Source organism: Siphateles boraxobius, unplaced genomic scaffold (assembly GCF_051911475.1).
Source record: "Siphateles boraxobius isolate OS27281-9 unplaced genomic scaffold, OSU_SipBor_1 184, whole genome shotgun sequence".
Classification (NCBI taxonomy): Eukaryota; Metazoa; Chordata; class Actinopteri; order Cypriniformes; family Leuciscidae; genus Siphateles; species Siphateles boraxobius.
This window is the reverse complement of record NW_027508793.1, coordinates 189,633-212,938: the sequence shown is the minus strand read 5'-3', so window position 1 is coordinate 212,938 and position 23,306 is coordinate 189,633. Positions and strand designations below refer to the sequence as shown.

Below are 23,306 nucleotides of genomic sequence, written 5' to 3'. Positions count from 1 at the left end.
CTGCCTCAGCGTGTTCGAGGCCCAGACAGCGACCGTGACCATCCCGTGACCCCAGGTAATAACCACATCCAGAAACACAAAGATAGAAAGTCATCTTGAAAAAGACACGATCTATCTGTGTAAGCTCTTTTAGGGACTGCTCTCACTGGTGCTGAAACACGCAGGGGAACAGTCACCGCAAACAGACAGGAATGTGAAGCTGTCTGTGCGCTGTCTCTCTCTCACTGGTCTTACCAGCTGTAAAAACAGCGTTTGAGCGCTCTCACTGCGCACCTTACCAGCTGTGACAACAGCTTATTTTTGCTTTGCTCAAATAAGGAAAACAAAAAAAGGAGAGAGAGAGAAAAAAACGTTCACACTGCGTCGCAGTCACGCCCGCACCAAAGTGAAGAGGTCCGTTGTAAGAGGCTCGTCTTCTCAGATTCACTCTTGAAAACAGTATCGAAGTGTTGGCTCCGAAGCAAAAAACTGAAGTGCTATCCACCAGCTAGGGATGGGACGGTATGAAAATTTCATATCACGATTATAGTCACCGAAATTATCGTGATTATCAATATTATCACGGTTTTGTTAAAACAAGATGAAAGTGTTAAAAAAGAACTGATGCTCACACTGAAAACATTTCAACAAGTTTTATATTTGAGAATCAAAAAACAACAAATAAAATGAGTTCTATGCATTTTTTAAAGTAAGATTATATTCTGTGGCATTTCCTTCCTTATAATGACCATCGTCAATAGCAACGCATTATAACCATAACTCAGCGCACATCCATGCATCACAACGGACGCGCGCTCTCATTTCATTCAAATACAACTTGTCATCTTGCGTCTCCGTCTTTGATTGTATTGAAAATGAAATCAGAGTTGATTTATTGTTTACAGAATTTGATAATATTGTTGTGATCATCTTGTCTGGACGAGTTTTGTACGCTGTACAAAATGGATTTAACAGGTAAGAATAGAGACATTAATCTCTATTCAATATGTCCCCGTAATTATGTGGTAAAAAAAAATCGGTGTAATAAGTGTACAATGAATATACATTATTATCTCTTAAATGTCACTCTTAATAGTCTTGTTTGAACTTGTTCGTTCGTCTTTGGCTCAAAGCCCTTATAAAACATTTCAACTCAAAACAACATTTTGTGCCCAATTATTTCCCAGACGTAGTTTTAGTATTGAGATCAAAGTTAACTTGCCTTGCGTTCGCTATACAACAGTGTGTGATGGTCACACAGGACGACTCGGCAGATTTGAAGTGTTTACCCCTATCACAGCGACTTTTTTTGAGCATGTTCTGCAGACAGAGTGACCATCCTCGATTAAGTTTTCCTCAGGATTTTTGTAAATGCCAAAATATGACCACACCTCAGATTTGGTCCTCTTAAAAGGCTGAAAAATCTCCCGAACACGTTCACCGCCTTCCGCCATTCCTTCTCGAATAAAAAAAAAACCCACATTGCGCGCATGCGTCAGACTGTTGCTGGCTGGACAGGACTTATAGTGAGTTATTAAAATCGCGATAATCAAACATGGTTTTAATGATAATTGAATTTTAAACAATATTACTACCCGTCAGTACATTTTATCGTGGTTTATAGTGAAACCGGTAATCGTCCCATCCCTACCACCAGCTGCTCGTTATATACCCGCGCTAACGAGCCCGCGCAGCTGATGCAAATGATTGCACGCCAATGTGTATTGGCTTGTTTTAGTTTCACTCGAAGTAGATTGGTCTATCTAGTGAGATTCCTATTGGTCAGTCATGACCTACGTTGTAGTGACTGACCGATAGGGAACAAATATTAACAAATACAGTAACAAATGTATTGCTCATGGTTAGTTCATGTTAGTTGATATACTGTGATGGATTTTTAATAGATTAGATAGTAACTGTCTTTTGAGACTAATCATGTAAAAATCTGAACTTTAGATTTTCTAACCTTATGATAAACTTTTACCTGACTTCCCCTTTGGGTCTAATTTTATGACTAACTCTTAAATGACTTCCTCTTTTAGCCATCCTAACATTTGAACCAAATGTACTGTTTGAAACTAGTGAAAACTCATGACTTTGGTTGTGTGAGTGTAAAAATAACAAATATGGGAAATGAAACTAGACAGAGGTCTAACCTTGAAATCTTTTGGTTACCTAGTAACAAGAAGAAGATGAAGAACCAATCAGATTGTGGGGGAATTATGTAATGTTTCATGTCATTGTGCCTTACCCTTATTCTATAAAACTGTTGTATTGGTGTTTACTGGTGGGAATCTCAATGGAGTCTGTCTGAGATCCTCCGGCCGTGATTAAAGCATGTTCGAAGGCATTGTCTGAAGTCTGTTGGTTATTATTGCTGCGCAGTTATGGTTATTAGGCTCAGCCGCCGTCGATGTGTAGACGCGCTAGAGTATAAATATTATACGTAGTTAGGTTTAGGAAAAAATATAATAATGTTTTACTACTGTAAAAAACTACTGTTAACTAATGAACCTTATTGTAAAAAGTTAGCATTATCTTTATAGTTATTGTTCTTTATATGAACAGGCCTTAAAGGTACGGCCACATCAGCAAAATATTAGCAAAATATTAGCAAAATTTTGCCAGGATTTGCCAGATTTGGTAGGGCAACAAAAGGGTTCCCATTGTCCATTACTGGTATAGGTGTGTATGAAGCACAGCTTGTGGCCAATTCTCCCGGACTTGAACATAATGCAAAACCTGGGGAAATCTTTCACCCTCATGCAACACTGCCAATGTGCCAAAATGATGTGACACAATAAAAGGCTTGAGTTTTTATGAGGTTTTATGTTTGTTTTCTGGCCACTGATTGAGTTCTCGTCCTCAGCCTCTGTGGTGGCAGAAGCTTTTCCCTGAGGTGTGTGACCGGATGAGAAAGACAGGGATCCACAACGCCGTCCTCCTCTCAGCGCTCAAAGGTAGCAGCCGCTTTAAGCCACGGGATGTCCCAACACAACACACTGAACTGAAGTGAATTCTGCTGCTCTTTTCTTTCACAGAAACTCTGCTTGTGGCGGCCAGAGAGTTGAACCCGTTGGAGTTCCTGGAGTTGTTGCCGGATGATGGAACGGCACATTTTTTCCTGCCACATCTGCTTGAACGCTGCCAATGAAATCTCATGACATCTGCATTTATTTTAGACAATCGTTGAATCAACACTAAACCTGTTTAAAGACAGGATCTGGATTTACAGTCGTCCTGCTGCTTTGAATGCTGATTACCAAAAACTGTCATGTGTCCACTCAGATCGATGACTGCTGTGAACTACATGTTACAATCATTCATAAAGTCTGGAATGTTACAAGTTTACTTAAAAAAACAAAAACAAATATAAAATCAGGATAAATATAGACTACAAAATACGCTGATTAAAGTTGATTGTGTTTTTTTAAATGATTTGTTAGGCTTGCACTGATTTTTTGAATGTATCTGAAATATTTGTGTGCACATTACCCACAATGCATCTATCATCTCATTTCATCTGATTTTCAGAATGAACATTTTAAAGTGTCCTTTTTTGTTTATTAAATTATGTTCAAATGCAGAGTCTCATGTGCAGATCATTTTGTAAACATTCTCTTGAACATTCTCTTTCATATACAAAATCATATTTTAAAGGTTCAGTAACATTATTCAAATGCAAACATCTCTACTTCCAGTCTTCCCTTTACAGAATCATATTTTCGACCCTACAAAATTGATTCTACATCAGAAAAAACCTTTGGACAAAATAATGACCTCTGACTCCTTCTATTCAAATACAGCCTATTTAGAGAATTTATTTTTACCATCCAATCATTCCCATTTCAATTCCAATTCCCTGTCTCATTTTTTTTATTCTAATGCTGACAAGATATTTTGTCACATTTAAGTAAAATGCGTTTTTAATGTCTTTGTCATGTTTTTCTGCTCTTTTGCAATCACAATAAAATAGTTATGAAGAACTACATGTGTTTATTTAGAAAAATCATGGGGAAGTATTAAAACAAACTTCCTGTTACAAGCACATTTTAACCGCCAAACAAACCCAGGAACCTCTTTTTCCCTAAAAAAGACAGAAAATTATATCATTCAGTTTGTGTTGCTGGTAAAATGTGCTCAATTTAATCACAAAACAAACATTGTGTAATTAGACTTTTCATGAGTTCTTGTGTCAACAACCCCGTGTGACAACATGCCCCGCTCTGCCCTTTAGCTTTGCATAACAGGGTAGTAAAATATGTTTCTTGTCCTACATTTGTAAAACTGATCTCAGACTTGAACATAATGTACATGTCATGCAAACTCACCGTCTTTTTCGAGTATGGTGTATGTGGTCAGCATTCCGGCCTGGATGTGGTCTGTGACGTGACAGTGCAGTAGCCATGTGCCAGAATACAGCGGACGCATGGTCACTGTCTGGAACGTCCCGGGGAATAAATCAAACACGTCTGCTCGATGTGTACCACTTATCTGCAGTAAAAGCCAACAGTCATCACACTGTGAGTGAGTGGATGGGAGAGTGAGTGAGTGAGTGAGTGAGTGAGTGAGTGAGAGAGTGAGTGGATGGGAGAGTGAGTGAGTGAGTGACTGAGTGAGTGAGTGAGAGAGAGAGAGTGAGTGAATGAGTGAGTGAGTGGATGGGAGAGTGAGTGAGCGGATGGGTGAGTGAGTGAGTGAGTGGATGGATGGGTGAGTGAGTGTGAGAGAGAGAGTGAGAGTGAGTGAGTGAGTGGATGGGTTAGTGAGTGAGTGAGAGAGAGTGAGTGAATGAGTGAGTGAGCGGATGGGTGAGTAAGTGAGTGGATGGATGGGTGAGTGAGTGAGTGAGTGGATGGGTGAGTGAGTGAGTGAGTGAGTGGATGGGTGAGTGAGTGAGTGAGTGGATGGTTGAGTGACTGAGTGAGAGAGTGAGTGGATGGGTGAGTGAGTGAGTGAGTGGATGGGTGAGTGAGTGGATGGTTGAGGGAGTGAGAGAGTGAGTGAGCGAGTGAGTGGATGGGTGAGTGAGTGAGAGAGTGAGTGAGTGAGTGAATGAGTGGATGGGTGAGTGAGTAAGTGAGTGGATGGATGGGTGAGTGAGTGTGAGAGAGAGAGTGAGAGTGAGTGAGTGAGTGGATGGGTTAGTGGGTGAGTGAGTGAGTGGATGGGTGAGTGAGTGAGTGAGAGAGTGAGTGGATGGGTGAGTGAGTGAGTGAGTGGATGGATGGGTGAGTGAGTGTGAGAGAGAGAGTGAGAGTGAGTGAGTGAGTGGATGGGTTAGTGGGTGAGTGAGTGAGTGAGTGAGTGAGAGAGTGAGCGGATGGGTGAGTGAGTAAGTGAGTGGATGGATGGGTGAGTGAGTGTGAGAGAGAGAGTGAGAGTGAGTGGATGGGTTAGTGGGTGAGTGAGTGAGTGAGTGAGTGAGAGAGTGAGCGGATGGGTGAGTGAGTAAGTGAGTGGATGGATGGGTGAGTGAGTGAGTGTGAGAGAGAGAGTGAGAGTGAGTGAGTGAGTGGATGGGTTAGTGGGTGAGTGAGTGAGTGGATGGGTGAGTGAGTGAGTGAGAGAGTGAGTGAGCGGATGGGTGAGTGAGTAAGTGAGTGGATGGATGGGTGAGTGAGTGAGTGTGAGAGTGAGTGAGTGAGTGGATGGGTTAGTGGGTGAGTGAGTGAGTGGATGGGTGAGTGAGTGAGTGAGAGAGTGAGTGGATGGGTGAGTGAGTGAGTGAGTAAATGGTTGAGTGACTGAGTAAGAGAGTGAGTGGATGGGTTAGTGAGTGAGTGAGTGTGTGGATGGGTGAGTGAGTGAGTGAGTGGATGGGTGAGTGAGTGGATGGTTGAGGGAGTGAGAGAGTGAGTGAGCGAGTGAGTGGATGGGTGAGTGAGTGAGAGAGTGAGTGAGTGAGTGAGTGAGTGGTTGGGTGGGTGAGTGAGTGAGTGAGTGAGTGGTTGGGTGGGTGGGTGAGTGAGTGGTTGAGTGAGTGAGTGGATGGGTGGATTGAGAGTGAGTGAGTGAGTGAGTGAGTGAGTGAATGGGTGGATTGAGTGAGTGACTGGTTGGGTGAGTGAGTGAGTGAGTGGATGGGTGAGTGAGTGAATGGGATGATTGAGTGAGTGAGTGGTTGGGTGAGTGAGTGAGTGAGTGAGTGAGTTGAGTGGTTGGGTGAGTGAGTGAGTGAATGGGTGGATTGAGTGAGTGACTGGTTGGGTGAGTGAGTGAGTGAGTGAGTGGATGGGTGAGTGAGTGAGTGAATGGGATGATTGAGTGAGTGAGTGGTTGGGTGAGTGAGTGAGTGAGTGAGTGAGTGAGTGATTACCTTGTAGTCAAAGCTATGGCCGTGGAAGTGTGCAGTGTGTATGTCCACCTCATTTCCCATTCCCATCAGATACCAGTACACTTTCTCTCCGACCTTCATGGTCAGGCCTTTAAGGTTGCCGTAGACTAAACCATTGATTCCTGTAAGAAACGGGGATAATATAAATAAAGGAATAGCCATTAGTTTTACGTTAGTTTTACAAATCTATGCAACCCACAACACATTGAACTCACCATGCATTTTGTTGCTTTCGATAAACTCCTCATCCTCCTTCAGTTCTTTTGGAGGGGTTTTAACGTAAGCTTTGATGTTGTCATCCAGATACCAAGATTCATTCTCATCAAAGACCATGAAGAGTAGAGCAAACTCCTCAATCTCTTTCTTCAGCCCCAGTGAACGAGCCAGGCTCTTCTTGCAGATGACCAGTGGTCCGATCAAACCACTGTACATGTCCTGCGCGGGAAGAAATCAGATTTACATACCGGTAGATTAAAAACGTTTGACACCATGGGTCATAATATTGTTCTATAGACATCATTATGCAACCGTCAAAGATACCTTCTTTTGACAAAACTCTAAGGCAGCATCACAATTGCAATTAATGCATTTTCATTGAAAAATAAATTATCCAAGATGTAATGAAAAGTATAATGAATATGTTCAAAAAAATCTGTGAGTGGAGATTCCTGTTTTTTCTCTCTCTCATCTGGTTCCTGAGTGTTTGTTTGTTTTTTCTCCTTGTTCCTGAGTGTTTGTGATTAAAGACTGTTTCCTGGAGTTATTCCTCGTTGTGCAAGTTTCTAATATACAAAGTTATGTGACAATGCTGTGTTGGCAAACAGCAAGCTCATTAGGGTTTAAGAAACAGCACACTTGTTTTCTTGGATAAACAGGAGATATTCTGGACTTAGATCCAAACTGGTTCAAAACAAGGTCCCATGACCTTGTTTCACTGGTGAGAAAGGTACCTTAATAACATCTACGGTGGAGTAATATGCTCCGACACTGCATTCCTCCTGCTCCTCTGTCGGCCCAGAACTCTTTGGGAGGTACCAGGTATAGGTGTGAGTTTCACCTTGAGTGAGCAACATGAGTGAGCATGAGTGAGCTTTAAACTTAATGAACAATATAAACTTTGAAATTTGTCTAATTTACAACTGTCAGATCATCTTGTCCTTTACCTGGACGTGTCAGGGCGACCTGGGGACTGTCAGTTTTAACTCCATGGGCATGTATGGAGTACGGTCTCTTAGCCATGTTCTTAAACACAATCTTCACTTTTTCTCCTACTTTACCATGGATCATGGGTCCTGAGGTGAGCAATACCACAGCTGAGCATATTCTGAAGGTTTACAAACATTTACACCAAATTATGAGTCAACCATCAATATACAGCAAATTCTGTAAATACTTACCCATAATTCCCAAATGTTCCATATCTGCAGGTCTGTCCTTGGGTTTAGTGAAGGTTTCATCAGTGTACTCTCTGTACAACACCTTCTTATATTTTGAACCAATGAATTTCCCTTCTTTCTTGAGGAACGCGTTGCCTGGACTGAATATATTAAAAATAGATATGATTCAGAACTTGCATTCATGCTTTAATGACAGTACAGTCTAAAAAACATGTTCATTTTCCAAAAATATAGTCTGAACAGTCTTTGTAAATTCAATTTAGACCAAAACTACATTACATGTGAAAATTCTGTCATTATTTTCCCTCTCTCGTGTATTTTCCCTCTCTCGTCATTGATGTGGTTTTTCGATGATTATCTTTTTCTGAAACTTGGTGTATAACCAGCTTCAATCACGCTAAACACCTTTGGTGTTCTTCAATACCTTAAATAAAGTTCCAAACGTTGGTTTAGGAAGAGCCTAATCATTCAGTCCTGGCAATCATCATTATGAGTGTATATAAGCAGCAGTCACTGCACCAACCCAGCTACAATTCATCTGGCATCCCTCCACCTCCCCATCTCCTTCTCTATTCCTCCCATTAGGGGAGCCGCAGTTCTATGTATCACAGTTATAAGCTTATAAGGTTAAGCTTACGCAGAGCTTCATTTGATGACAGCAATTTTTTTAAAATATTGCTGATTACTTACAAAGTACTAAATGGTTTAGTTCCCCAGTATTCTATGCGAGCTCTTAACGCATTATAGTCCTTCACGTCTATTGCGATCTCAAAACTCTGGCCAGTTGATAATACCTAGAATATCTAAATCGACTGCTGGCCGTAGATCCTTTGCTTTTCCTATTTCACGAGTTCACACTTACATACAATTAGAGAGTATAAGGTTTAATATGTATTTGGCGTACTGTCCGAGGGGAGGTCTCCGAGCTCGGAGTTTGGCCCGAACCCAGAGTACTCCCCCCCCTATGTAAGTGGTTAGGACTAGAAGTGTGGAGAAGGGGCAGTGGAGGGATGCTGCTAAACTGTCAATGATTTGAGGTGAGATTGCTGAATCTATAGCTGTGTCCCAATGTGAAGGCTGCATCCTCCGAAGGACGCGTCCTTCGAAGGACCCAGCCTACCAAGCCTTCGAAGGACGCTCCGCATGTAGCCTTCCTATGATTCCCGAATTGGCATCCAGTTGTTCCCGATTACCGCTCCTGGCGCCAAGCAACGGTGCGAGAGTAGCCTTCGGCTGCCATCCTGATAAATCATTTTATATAATTGAATAAACATTATTTTGTTTATATTTTACTGGAGGACATGGTGAGGATGTTTCAGTCATGTATTTTTGACATTAATAGCCGGATCATGGCCAGAGGTTTTCTGTGTCCCAATTCAGAAGCTGCTTCCTGAATTGCCAGATTACACTTTAAACTGTTCAAGTATTGGGTGTTAACTTACGTAAATAGTGTAATGAAAAGAAAAGAAAACATACATGGGCATATGGTTCAAATGTTCACTTATATCTTACCTTGATGCGATTTTGTAGGCTAGTGTGTTCTTTTTATTATGTAGCATAAATGGACAATATAAATGATGACTATAAATATATTTTTAAACCCCGTATCATGGAGGGGAAAAACCCTCCATCTGTGGGAAAAAACAAAACAATCCGTGGCGACGGTTGTGCAATCCGTCCCTTCAGTTTATAAACTGTACTCACAATATTTTTTATGTGTAAATAAAAATACACAATTTTATTGGTCTAAACTCACAATATCAAGAAAACTTTGTGCTTTTGTAAAATAAAATAAAACAATCAGGCGCGCTTTCATGATCTCCATGAACTGGAGCGCGTCTCAAAAATGAACTCAAACAAAATATGGCCTACCTATACAAAGCTTGAAATGTCCACTTTTAAACGAAAAAATTCGAATATAATTTCCAGGTTCTAGTTTGGCCTTAGAAAACCAGTAGCCTAATATCGACATTTTTTTCCCTATCAATTTTTGAATATTTCAAATATTTAATAATGGGGAAAAAAGTCTGAAAATACGTAAATATTTTATTTTATTTTTCCGCAGCATTTGGTGTGTACTGTTTACAGTTCAAATTCAAATTTTGGTGCTCAACTTGCGTTTTAAAAATTGCCTAACAACCGTTCATTTTTTCGTTTTTCAATTATGGGTTAAAAAAAGAAAATCGAATAGACGCAAAAGTACACGGACCTTATATTATTAATTATTTCAAATAGGCCTAATGTAGGCTATTTGTAGAAAAAGTTAGTGTTGGGTCCGCGTACTTTTATGTCCGTTCGTTTTTGCACAAATACAAGTAGTTGCGAATGATGTATTATTATTTTCTGTATGACCATAAATGATAGAGTAGCCTATTTTAAGTTGTTTCCACTGTTGATAGAAAAATGCAAGTGTCCGCGCCCGCACCTCCACTCCACACAAACACTTGGATATGCTCATAATCGTTTATTTATGATAATCTTAGCCCTGTATTATTATTGTCTAACCTGTATTATGACTGACATTTGACGAATTGCTTTGTTCCTTTTTTTGATAAAAGCGGCTTCTAAATATATAGCCTAATAATAATGATAATTATTATTATTATTATTTGTGTTTATAATTATAACTATAAATGAGTTCACTGAAGACAGTAGGCTAATACTAATCATAAAATAATTTATGAATGTTTTATTTTTATATAATAAAACCTAACCTTGTGTTTGTGTTATATTTCTTTTTTATATGTGAATTCTTTTTTTGCTTATTCTATTATACTGAGCTTTTTTCTCCCAAAAATGAAGTTTAAACACAATGCAAAGCATCCCTCATAAACAGGTTGACTGGTTGAATCATCGTGGGCACGATTTGTTAAACCGAGGGAACAGTTTAAGAATTCGTGAGTACAGTTCATATACTGAGGGGACGGACTTCACAACCATCGCTACGGATTGTTTTTTTCCCCCACAGGAGACTTTCCGGGCTCCGTACTACGGGAATATAAAACCCAGTTGAATATAAAAAAGTGCAGTTCAAATGTTACTCCCGCTCGTCATCGGTAGCTGTCACAGTTGCTAGGCGACAAGAACAATCATCCGTCATTTTTTAAAATAAAAGTGCTGTCGTCACCGGCGCGCAATGACTTATGGGGTGAGATCGGGGAGGATAGACCGAGAAGGTCCATTTATGTATCCTTCCTTTCACGGGAAACGAAGGGTGCATTTGGCGTCGCTTTTGAATCAGGGTAGCCTTCGTCGCGCCGCGATGACGCAACCGGCATTCGAATACGGCCTTCGAAGGATGCGAAATTGAATTGGGACAGCCTTCATCGCGCCGCGGTGACGCAATCGGCCTTCAAATGCGGCAAATCGGCCTTCAAATACGGCCTTCGGAGGACGCAGCCTTCACATTGGGACACAGCTAATATATACCTCTTATCATTGATTGCTGCGTGCACTCCACTCGTGTTAATTAACTGAACATGCTCCTCCCGAACTTTGTTAATAAAACATAATTTAGCACCAAAACTGGAACAATCTTCCTAACATTGTCCAGGAAGCAGACACAGTCTATCAGTTTAAATCTAGACTAAAAACACATCTCTTTAACCTGACATACACATAGAAAATTATACATTCCTATTATTCAAATCAGTTAAATGATTATTAGGCTGCATAAATTAGGTCAGCCGGAACCGGGAACACTTCCTATAACACCTGACGTACTTGTTACATCATATGAAGAATGGCATCTACTTTAATATTAGTCTTTCTGTTTATTCTGAGGTTAACTGTAATCAGCTGAATCCAGGCCATATCCAGATCAGATGGAGGACCTGCACCTAGACACGACCACAACGCATCCCTAAAGTGCCAGTAGAGATTGTGTCAACTAGAGTCTCATCGAAGGCCTCATCGACACAACAGCCATCGGCACTGATCCTCAACAAACCCGTCTCCATCCTGGCGTGATGACTCTGATCTTGAACCATATGGAACTGGATAATATTCTGATTGTTCCAAACCAATCTGACTTCTGACCTGTAATGCTGCCTGAATCATAAAAATACACTGTTCGTTCATTGGCCAGAGGAGAACTGGCCCCCTGACTGACCCTGGGTTCTCCCAAGTTTTTTTTTTTTCTCCATCATTCCACCTGATTGAGTTTTTGTTCCATGCCACGTTTGTTGCCCATTGGCTTGGCTTGCTTAGTTGGGAACATTTATTTAATTTAATATTCAACAATAATATTGATCTGCCTGCATTGACACTATTGTACAAGAACTGAACCTGAGCTGGACGATGACATCACGGTTTACTCCAGAGCGGCTATATATATATATATCCAATCTTTTCATATATATAAATGAACTAAATTAAATGAATATTAAAAATAATTAAATAAAAATAAATGAACTTTTCTTAAAACAAAAATGAAACATCACTGAACTTACTTAAGCTGGACTGTGGCGCTATTTTCTTCTAGAAACAACCTTTTTTTGCATTATTTTCCTGTTATCTCTTTAAAGCTGCTTTGAAACAATATGTATTGTAAAAAGCACTATATAAATAAATGTGACTTGACTTGACATGACAGTAACTCAATATTGTTTACCTATTAAGACTGGATGGACTGGCAAACTCTTGAAATGAAATTTGCCAAGTACTGTTAGCAAATGGGAGTTCTGGTGAAGGATGTGGAATACCTTTCTTTCAGACCATGGTACAATTGTTCCTCCCAGGTGCGGGTGGGTGAATAGTCCCAATCCATCTCAACTGCAGCGATGTAATACTTCTTCTGGTGCAGCATTGTCTCAGACTGACGGTTCCAGAAGTGGCACTTCTCCACAGTGTAGTTGGCTCTCATGCCTCCATGATAATGATCTGTGGTTTTACAGCTCACCTCAAACTGTCCTGCAAAAGCAGCATGTTAAATCATCAGAACAGCACAATGTGTAATACTTTGAAGTTTATCATAAATGCACATTTATGTGATTATGTAAGGAATAAATTATTATTTTTCTTGTTATACACATACATCTACATTCAGTGAAACTCCAAACCTGTATGGCTTTCTTTCCTCTGTGGAACACTTTATTTTAAAGAATGTTACAAATCTTTTTGTCCAAACGATTGTGGTGAAGTGCCGTTCACAGATAGCTCAGCGGTATTTAGAAAAAAAGTATATAAAGGGCATCCCCAGATTAGCGAGAAATTGTGTCAGTTGTGCGTCATGGTTTATATTTTTGATTTTGTTACTAATTGCTTTGTTTCCTTCTCTTTCTTTTTCAGGGGCATAGGGTGACCCAGAACGGGCAGGCTAGTTATCTTTGGAGGTTGCATGGAAACTCTCCTCTTCCAAGAGTGTGCGGTGAGGGTTTTCTTGCAGTGTATTTCACTGGAGTGTGTGTGCTTTTAAAATGTGGTGCACAGGGGTTACTCATTGCGGGCTGATTTGAAGCCGACTGCTTGGCCTGCCCTTCTACTGGAGCACCCCAGCTCAGTGTCGAGATCTTGCTTTTCTTTTTCTTTGTTTGATCAACCTGCTCATATATAAATCCGTAGCCTTGTTTGCCACCACTAGTATTGTGTTGCTACCAGTGCTCCTCTTTCAAACTATTTATGATCACTTAATAAAGATCTATTTTGTACATACAGTATCCACGCTTCATTGTTTGGTGATTTGTGGGAAGGAGATCAAACTTGTGTGCCCTTAATTGGTGTTTCCCCAGCTAATTCAATGCTTGAGTGGAGTAGTCGCTTCTTGCTATAGCTCTGGCGAGAGCGCCCCCGTTCAACCACAGAATGAAAGTCAATTTGGCCCAAAACAACATCAGACCCCACTGAGTCTTCTTTGCATGGACAAAATATATTTTAAAATAACTTTTGTGTTCTGCAGGAGAAGGAAATGCATGCAGGCTGGTACAACATTGGTTGGATACTTGTCAAGAGTTTCAATATAGCACATAATTGTTCTTCGACATAGTGAGGTCAAAGAAAGAAGTGACGGGAGTGTACCCATGCTGTCAGGCTCCATGATGACGGTGTGAGAGATGTGAGGAAACACACTGATGGTGTCTCTCCTGGTGTCTTTGTAGAGGAACCGGTTGCCCTCAAAGTAAAGTCCATGGATGTCTGTCTCTGATCCTAGCCCGGACAGATGCCAGGACACCTTATCACCTTTACACATACTCAAACCTTTGAGATTCCCATACATGAATCCATTAAGCGCTGTGAATGGTAAACAAATATTAGTTTGGATGAAAGAGCAAGCAATACGGTTTGTGTGCTACAGAAATTCATAAGCGTTTTATCAAGGAATTTGACTTGCACTCACAGTGCATTTTATTGGACTCTTGGAAGTCTTCATCATCTTTCTTTATAGATTTGGGCTCTTTCACACTTCTTTTGATGTTGTCATCCAAATACCAGCTCAGGTTCTCATCAAACACTGTTGCAAGAAGGTGAAACTCTTTATCCATGTTTTTCTGGAATGGAAAATAAATATTGGCAAAGCTGTGAGTAAATAATTGTTACACAATATTGTTGGAACTCAGAAATCACAAGTTATTTGTCTATCTCTGCCCCTGTTTTCAGCCACCAATCGTATAGTAATCTCATCTCAACATTTTGCAAATAAGAAAAATTCTACATAGCTCACTCAACGCCCATCTTTCCCACCTGCTTTCCTGATTTGAGGGTTTTTGGCTTGCAGATCAGAAGAGGTCCAACCAGCCCAGAGTTGGTGTCTCGGATGGGATCTACCGCTGAGTAGTACAAGTAGGTGATGCAGTCTGGATCTTTTTCGGTGGGTCCTCCACCCTTAGGTACCACCCAATCATAGACGTAAGTGGTGTCAGGACGGACCAGTGCAGCAGGTAGTGGCTCAATCACCCCTGAAAGAGTTGAACAACATCCAACTTTTTACATTCCATAATTGTTTTCTTGCCTTATACTATAATTAATATGAAGGATCGGAACTGATTCTATCCATTAGGAATTTATTGAATTGTTGAAAGTGTGTGTTCTATACCAAGATGAAGTCAGAGCTGAATATGACTATGAACATGAATATGAACAATCACAACTAACTTTAGCTGGACAACAACTTTATCCTAGAGCTGTGCCAATGTCCTGCAGAGTTTAGCTCCAACTTGCTCCAACACACTTGACCTGAAGACTCTAGTGATCCCGAAGACCATGATTAACTGGGTCAGGTGTGTTTAATTAGGATTTGAGCTACACTTTGCATGATAGGGTCCCTCCATGAGTAGGTTTGGACACCCCTGGCATAGTGGATCCCAGAACACCACTTTTGAAGGATTTTATGACTAGAATAGGGAGGTTAAAGGTCAAGCTTACCTTCGAAAGCAAGACGGGAAAGCCTCTAGTATCCCTGCAACTCTATGTGTGCAACTGTCTCAACTGCAACTAACATTTGACTTAGAAAATGGATGAATGAATAGATGGATGGATGGATGGATGGATGGATTATAAAGACAGATTGTTTTCTACGGAGTAATGTGAACTGCTGAATTTTTCACAATAAGACCAGAAACAAGTCTTAAGGAAGATCATATGGTGAATTTGATTGCATTTTCCTCTGTGTTCATTCTCAGTAAAGCCAGTCATGCACTCATAATCACCCAGATAATTCAAAGAGGGAACTTTGGTCTAATAGATTTGGACTGATTTGTTTGAGTCCAGCCAGGACTGGAAAATACACTTGCGCAATGATCCCTGACCTTGAATCGATATTTGACTTAATAGACAACAGTCTGGAATTGCTCATCACAGCTTTCTGGTCAGCTTTCCAGATCTTTTTATATATCATTAAGATCTTTTTCTTACGTGCTTCTTTTTTGAGTTCACGAAGCTTCTTGGCAGTGTATGACTCTGCATAAAAAAAGAAAATAAACAAATGAAGACTGTCATACATTTTATACATTTATTTAATGAGGTTACTTTTTTACCTTCCAGGACATTGTGGTAGAGTGTTCCATCCATTTCTATGCTATATTGCACTCCATGAGGTTGAATACTGTAGGGCCTGCTTGCTTTATTTCTAAATGTCACTTTAATTGTGTCCTCTTCCTCTGCTCTGATGACTGGACCTAAAAAATAACTCAAAGACATTAATTTGTGCTATTAATCTCAGCTATTAATATCTGCACTTAAAAGCAAATCACTGCAACAGCCTCATAGTAATATCACAGTTAAAGGAAGATTCCTTGTTAAATACAATGTTCTGTCTACAACATCTACCCATAATTCCCAGGTGCTGCTCCTCTGGGCTCCTGTCTTTGCGCTTGGTGAATGTGTCATCAGTGTATTCCACATATTGGACCTTCTTGTATTTTCCCCCGATGCGATCATTGCGGGTATCAAAGAAAGTGTCAGATACACTGTGGATATACAGAAACAAGCTTAAATTCAAGGACATTCCCTTTGACTTCAAGATGTCTCTTAGTGAAGATCTTAAAACAACATTGTTACCTGTCATCAACAAGTTTCTTCCCTGTATACTGATTTATCTCTGTTGGCCCATAATCCCAGATGATTTCCTCAGCAGCAATGAAATACTGTCTGACTTCTCCGAAGGGTCTGGGTTTATGCACATTTGGGAAACATTTCTTAATCTCAAAAAAGGCTTGCATGCCGGCTAAAATTGGGGAGAAATGTAATTAAATTCAACACAACAATTACAGGTGTAACAATGCAACAATTACACTCAGATCTGGCCTGTCTGTACCTTCCAGATGATCATTGACTTGACAGCTGAGGAGCCATTGTCCGGGATTGTCCGCCATCATCTCTACGTTAACAAAAGTAGCCGGGAACAGACTGACGGTGTCAACATGGTGCCGTTTGTCCGTCAGGATCTGTCCATGGAAGAAGGCTGAGTGGATGTCCACCTCGTTCCCCATCCCAAACAGGTGCCAATGGATCTTATTGCCCATGCACATACTTAGGTCCGGCAAGTTGCCGTAGACGTACCCATTTATAGCTACAATAAAGTTCACAAGGGAAGTTGAAATTCCTGGATAGTCATTCAAACAATTTTTACTTTATAGTAGGCAGTATATATACTGTACAATATGCTAATTATAAGTAGTTAATAGATGCGTCGAACAGGGTTTGACCTGTTCACGGTTCATGTTATCATTAATCATTATTGCAGGAGATTTATTACTGAACTCACAGTGCATTTTATTGCTTTCCACGAATCCTTCATCATTCTTGTTGACTTTGGCTGCTGCTGAGCAGTAGGTCTTGATATTATCATCCAGGTACCAGCTGAGGTTCTCGTCAGACACCGTAAACATGAGGGCGTAAAGATAGTCAGCTGTCTTGTCGCCATGGACATCTAGAGTGCCTAAGAATTGCACAAACACACAAAAAAAGAACGATTCAATATTAGTGGACTATATCAGCACTTGAAGTGTGAGAATTATACAATGACTTTTACGGCAGTCATCTTTTTATATGAATTTGTATCTGTAATTTTCAGTACATAATACTGAAGAGTTAGCCAGATGTTCAAATTTTCTTCAAAACTTTTTAAACAAAACACAATTATTGGGAACACTTTATTTTGATGGTCCCTTTTGAACATTTTGTTGACTATAAGTAATTTTGCAACTACATGTCGACTAACTGTCATTAAAGTATTAGTAAACTATCTGCTTAATATCTGCTAACACTTTATTGTGATGCTCCTCCAACAGACATTATACTGACTATAAGTAACCCTAACCCTACCAGTCTACTAATACTCTACTAACACTCTAATGAGAGTAAGTTGACATGTAGGTGGAGTTACTTATAGTCAACAGAATGTGTTAAAGGGACCATCAAAATAAAATTAAACCCAATTATGTGTTATATAGGCTATTTGTGATCTATAAATCTATTCTCTATTTTAAAAATACACTAACACACTTGTATTCTAACTGAAACCCTGAGCGAAACCTGTTTAAAACGCTCTTTACTTAATATACAGAAAATATGCGACCTATAATGACAAAATATACACACATCTTCTTTTAAGATGTTTCTATTTGAGCTGTAAATGTGTCTAAATTATTATATTTAAGGTGGGGCTACTTTTAAGTGGATACATTTCCTGTTATTTGTCACTGCTGTAAATTATTTGAATCATATTAAAATAACTGCATTCACTGGTTTACATTGTCATTGTCTGTGATTTGGGAAAAATGATATACATGCTACAATAGTCAATAGTTATTTCTCTCAAACATGCTAACGTATAATGCTTCGTGACAATACTTTTGTTTGCATTTTAAAGTAGCTTGTATTTGATCCCAAAACATTACTGTAATTGACCATTCGCAAAGACCCGCCCCCTTTAGTTACTGTTGCTACGCCACGCCACACCAAAAACCATGTTCTCACACAGTGAAGAATACATCGCGGAGCAGAGAGGACACTGACAACGCGATGACAGACATGACGAACCAGGCAGAGATGGGCAGTATTTTAATTACAAAATACTCAAAAGTAATTACAGTAAATACGTATTTCAAATACAAAATACAAAATATGTAATTTGTATTTTTTATGTGAGTGTGTTGCTGAAATCTGAGTACACAGCAAAAAGTGTTAAATCAGCACTGCTCAGAGCACATATGGTCCCACTCTACAGAGTGTTAAAGCTAATGAGATAATTAAGTGATTAATTGAGTGATGATTGAGCATTATTGAAGACACCTAAAGCAGAATCACTGAAGGAGAAAATCACAAATTGTAAGCCACCGTTATGGCGATAAGTGTTTGCTTTAGTTGGGCTCTTAACCCTTATGTTATTAACTTTAGATTTTGTTTGGATGTTGTATCTGAGTTATAACTGCCAGATGAACAAAGGAAAAAAGTGATCTAATGGTGTGGGTTATATTATGACAATCATCATTTGAACTTTATGTTTGTGATTTATGCTGTTGGGTACAGCATAACTGTGATTCTGCATAAATATCTAGAATTTTAGTTATAATATAAAGGATTTCTTAAAAGTTGATTAAAAAAATCTTTCTTTTAGGCACACACAGATGTCAAGATTCAGTCAATGCATCTCAACAATGGGGACGAGCAGAATATTCAATTAGGAAAAGTAAATTACATTGACAATTCAGATCATAATTTATTCATACTGCAATGCATGATGGGAGCCATTAATGAGCTGTGATTGGTGGCAGCCACTGCAACATGCATTATTATTGTCACCATTGTTGAGATTCACAGGCTGATTATTGATGTCTGTGTTACTAAATAAATTCATTTGAAAGTGTTTTGATCAGAACAATGTTTATTAAATATTTTGGACATGAAAAATACTGATAATCATATATGCTGTAGAATCACAAAGCTGTTGCTAACAAGTTAAACCAAACTATCCCAATAAGTTTTATTTTTCAGATCACAGCATGATTATGCCAAAACATAACCAACACTATCAAATCAGACTTTTTTTTTGTTCATTTGACTGTTATAAATCAATAACAGCAGACAAACAAAATTTAAATGGAAAGTATAAGGGTCAAGAGTCCAACTAAAGCAAACACTGATCGCCATAACGATGACTTACAATTTGAGATTTTCTCCTTCAGTGATTCTGCTTGTTAACATCAGGTGACTTCAATAATGCTCATCATCACTAAATTAATCACTTAATTATCTCATTAACTTTAACACTCTTGAGTATTAATTTAACACTCATATCTGCATCATATCGTCCATCTGAAAGCAGGTGAAGGTGATTTACTACTAATCAATGAACCGGCTTTACTGACGAGATGCGCATAACAATGTCATGCGATATATCGCCCAGCCCTAATAAGTATTTTAAGTTTTTTAAATACAAATGACAGTCCCTCAAAGTAGGCTATTTAATTACAAATTACATTTGATTTATTTTTGTTAAGGAAAATACAAATTACATGTATTTGAAATACGTATTTAATTACTTTTGAGTATTTTGTAATTGAAATACTGCCGATCTCTGGAACCAGGTTACCTTTGATATGAAACAAAGTCTCAACTTTCAAATTTGGCAATTTTTTAAAGAAATGTAAACAATAAAAACGTTTTGTGGCTCTTTAATGTGTCTGACAGATTGCTGTTGAGCTTCAGTTAAAGCTGCTTGTGAACCGATCATCTCTTCCTTCAAATTAATTTATAGCATCAAATAAAAATGAATGAACATAAGAAGGAATATAATTTTAACCGCGGAAAGACATAGTACACTTCATTTTTCAAGTTAAAACCCTCAAACGTTAATCTACTAACTGAATAGTAGTATAGTAATAGTAGTTAATCCACTACTAATTCAGCGGATGGCGGCTTATGATTGGTCAGATCGCCTATCAATCAAACTCCCTGTGAAGGGTCAATTATAGGGGTCCTAGCATGTGAACCCTGAAGTGAAGAGAAAGATTTGTACCTTTTTTACATATAATGAGAGGTCCAATGAGACCTGAGGCGATGTCTTTTGGGGCTTGAACATGGGAGTGGTATATTCTGGTCAGGCAGCTTGTGTCATCTTTGCCAGGAGAATGGGAAGATGGTAGAGTCCAAACATATGAGAACGATTTCCCAGGGGCCACTGAATCGTCCTTTTTCTCCTCCTTTTCTGAGGAATCGGGATACAGTGCTCCTGGAGAGAAACCCAATATTCACAGTATTTCTGATGAGCAATTCATGAGAAAAGGTTAAACTGATTAAACTAATTGTATTTGACATAATTTGCGCACGCACCTTCATGGCTCTTGTTGTAACTGAGGCCGTGTGCGTGGATAGAGTACGCTCGTGTGGCCATGTTCTTCAGATGCACAACAACTGTGTCATCTTCCTCTGCACTGATGAGGGGTCCGAGGTAACCCAGCCACTTGGGTTTCTCTATCTCCTGCCTGTAGGTGGCGTCAGTGTATTGCTGATACACTGCCTTCTTATACACCCGCCCGATCCGCTGCTCTCCCCTCTCCAGAAACACCTGTGCATCTCTGTCAAACACCAACACAACATTCTCTGTGAGGCTTTTACATGCACTCTCTCACTCACTGAATGTCTACCCAGACAGCAACATAGTGTTGGCCCAGATCCGGCACACATCTGGTACAGATGTGGGCCGGATCTGGGCCGACACTATGTTGCTGTCTGGGTAGTGACCTACACCCGTACCCAGGTACTATTCTATTTTTGTATACATTCTAAAGGAAACGTGAATGGTTCCCCTGTGGAGAATTTCTATCAAAATTTCTGAGGAGTAGCAGAGATCTTCTCAAAATGCTGTATGGTTTGAGATATCATTCATAACCAATGCATAAACATTTTGGAACAAGGTCATTTCTAAGTGTTTCAGTGTGGTTTCTAGAGTGTTGCTAGGCGGTTTATAGATTATGAATAGGGTGTTGCTAAATGACGATTAAATGAGCTCATTTACAGTTTTTTACAAGCGCTATGACAATTTTTTCAATACTTTTAACACATTTCTTAAACTCTTAACGCACCAACACACCTACAACACACAATTGGCAAAACAGTTAATTTCATGATCAAAATCACACATTGTAAACTAAACTCCAACACTAATTTTCAAAATACAATAATACACTAGCAACAATACACTATGTCTACCAAAACACTGCAAACATGTCTCAAAATCAAATAATTTTTCCAAACACTAACATATGTTCTCGTCCAACAGGAAGATTTAGTCAATCATAGCACAATGTCATAAAAACACTAACATCAGATGGAATTACAGAAACTGCATTATTTTATATGTGTCAGGTATGCCCTTATACAACACACAGTATATTGTATTGATCATAGATCGTGTTTCGCACTGCAATTTCTTTTGAAGCCTCTCTACATTTTTGTTTTGTTGGGTTTAGGTCTTTTGCTGCAGAAATTCAATAAAAAAAGACCCATCTCAGAGTGCTTTATAGAATGTACGGTTACTGTAATGAAAAAACGAAGACGGAGACAGAATTGCTGCAATAAAGAATATAAATAAAAATAAATTTATAAATTTGCATAATGCAATCAGCTGTTTCTCAGTAACTACAGGGGATCTATTTGTGTTTCGATTCACAATATAAACAACTGTTCACCTTGACTTTAGCCTGGGTTAGGTATAGAACATGGTGTTATCTGTTCTGACATACAGTGTTAAAGCATTGGTAAATTTGCCAGTAAAAATCCATTGTTTTGGTCTTGTTTGAGCTTGTGTGTAAAATAAGTTCAAGCATTTTAAATTTGTGTTAATTGTATGCGTTTTGTGTTAAAGCAACAAGAAATGTGTTAATAGTATAGCTTACACAGACGGATGTAGTGCTAACTGTGTTAAGAGTTTAGGAAATTTGTTAAAAGTATTGAAAAAATTGTCATGGCGATTGTAAAAAAACGTAATTGTCCACCATTAAAAAATATTAAAGTCTAAACTCATATTATACTTAGAGTTAAGGGTTTGTTGAAGATTCGGACTCTAAAGCTGCATTCACACTGAAAGCTATCTGTAGAAACAAAGTGACCAGAACTCATTCATCTTCAGTTCCAAAGTTGAAATCATTAAATAGCAATATAATCGGCATGAAGCGGCATTTCAACTTTATGCAAATGAGCAGCAGTGCAGTGACTTCCAATAGGACTCGTGAGATTGGAAGCGGTGATCTGCTGATACAGTTGGATACCACAGTTGAATAAGCAAAAAGCAGGAGCAATATACAAGTGGAATTGACATTAAAGAATTGCCATTCTAAAGAAGGCTACAATTTACAATCATATGTTCTAAATTGCAACTAGAGTGTATTTTTAATGTTAAATCAAATGTTATTACAGTCTAATTTCTTTCGTACAGAACTAATAACTCCTGTACATCCTTCGCGGAAGTGTTTGTACTTACTCGTCTTCTTTTATGGTTTTGTTCTGAATCAGATTTTTACCACTAGGAGCATAATCCCACTGAATCTCCTTAATGCCAAAGAAATATTCCCTTGTGATTGAAGACACGATTCCAGCACAACACAAAACCCCGAGCAGAGTCCACAGCAGCCCCTTCATTTTGGATCAGTGGGATTTGATTATCAGAATGGAGCAGATGCTTCGCTTCTTTAAAGACAGAAGGTGACAGCGGTCAGCCAATCACAACAGCCATGAAGAGGGCAAGTTGACTAACACACACACAGCTGGGCGGTCTGGCAGTACATGACCCCGGGAATTTACTGGCAGTATGTGACCAGATGGACTTTAGGAAACTCCTGTCTTTTAGAGAAGGTCTCTTTGCAGTAATCAACCATGGAAAAGGTTGGGACTGAATCGTGTGTTAATATCTCCCATTTGGCTCTGAATTAAGACATTAATTATGTTGTCTTGGTTAGACCATTTATTCCATACAATACCAACCAAAGAAGGTGTATGGACTGGGTAAATTTTTTTAAAGAAAAGTAATCAGCCCAATGCTTAAGTTTGTTTGTGCATAGTAGACACGGAAAACACTGCTGACCAAAAAACACCAACTTATGATTGCATTGCGAAAAAATCAATAGGGTTTTGGGTACATTTCTCATGTTGAGTTAAGA

General features: G+C 39.1%; 1 protein-coding gene and 1 long non-coding RNA gene across 2 annotated transcripts; one reads left to right on the top strand and one right to left on the bottom strand.

Moving 5' to 3' along the window:
* Positions 1–2,804: 2,804 nt before the first annotated feature.
* LOC143741292 (uncharacterized) lies at positions 2,805–3,568 on the top strand. Its single transcript, XR_013204991.1, has 2 exons — positions 2,805–2,939; positions 3,021–3,568. It is a non-coding gene; the product is annotated as an uncharacterized LOC143741292 (long non-coding RNA).
* Positions 3,569–3,955: 387 nt separating this feature from the next.
* Positions 3,956–22,818, bottom strand: cp (ceruloplasmin). Its single transcript, XM_077233723.1, has 20 exons — positions 22,631–22,818; positions 20,482–20,726; positions 20,168–20,380; positions 16,913–17,086; positions 16,463–16,717; positions 16,207–16,372; positions 15,976–16,115; positions 15,684–15,824; positions 15,562–15,606; positions 14,392–14,606; positions 14,048–14,198; positions 13,729–13,941; positions 12,417–12,624; positions 7,714–7,853; positions 7,480–7,608; positions 7,267–7,373; positions 6,532–6,751; positions 6,299–6,438; positions 4,311–4,473; positions 3,956–4,066 (listed from the first exon to the last, which is right to left on the bottom strand). Exons 1-20 carry the CDS (start codon positions 22,786–22,788, stop codon positions 4,032–4,034), a joined length of 3,258 nt encoding a protein of 1,085 aa, XP_077089838.1. The 5' UTR covers positions 22,789–22,818; the 3' UTR covers positions 3,956–4,031.
* Between the last annotated feature and the right edge of the window lie 488 nt (positions 22,819–23,306).

Bases quoted from the DNA above. Each gene is read 5' to 3' on its own strand.
- cp (XM_077233723.1), bottom strand. From the start codon at position 22,788: ATGAAGGGGCTGCTGTGGACTCTGCTCGGGGTTTTGTGTTGTGCTGGA. The intron at 12,625-13,728 runs GTACACTCCCGT...CTGCTTTTGCAG, and splicing joins CATGGAGCCTGACAGCATGG to GACAGTTTGAGGTGAGCTGT. The intron at 4,474-6,298 runs GTAATCACTCAC...CTTTTACTGCAG, and splicing joins GCCATAGCTTTGACTACAAG to ATAAGTGGTACACATCGAGC.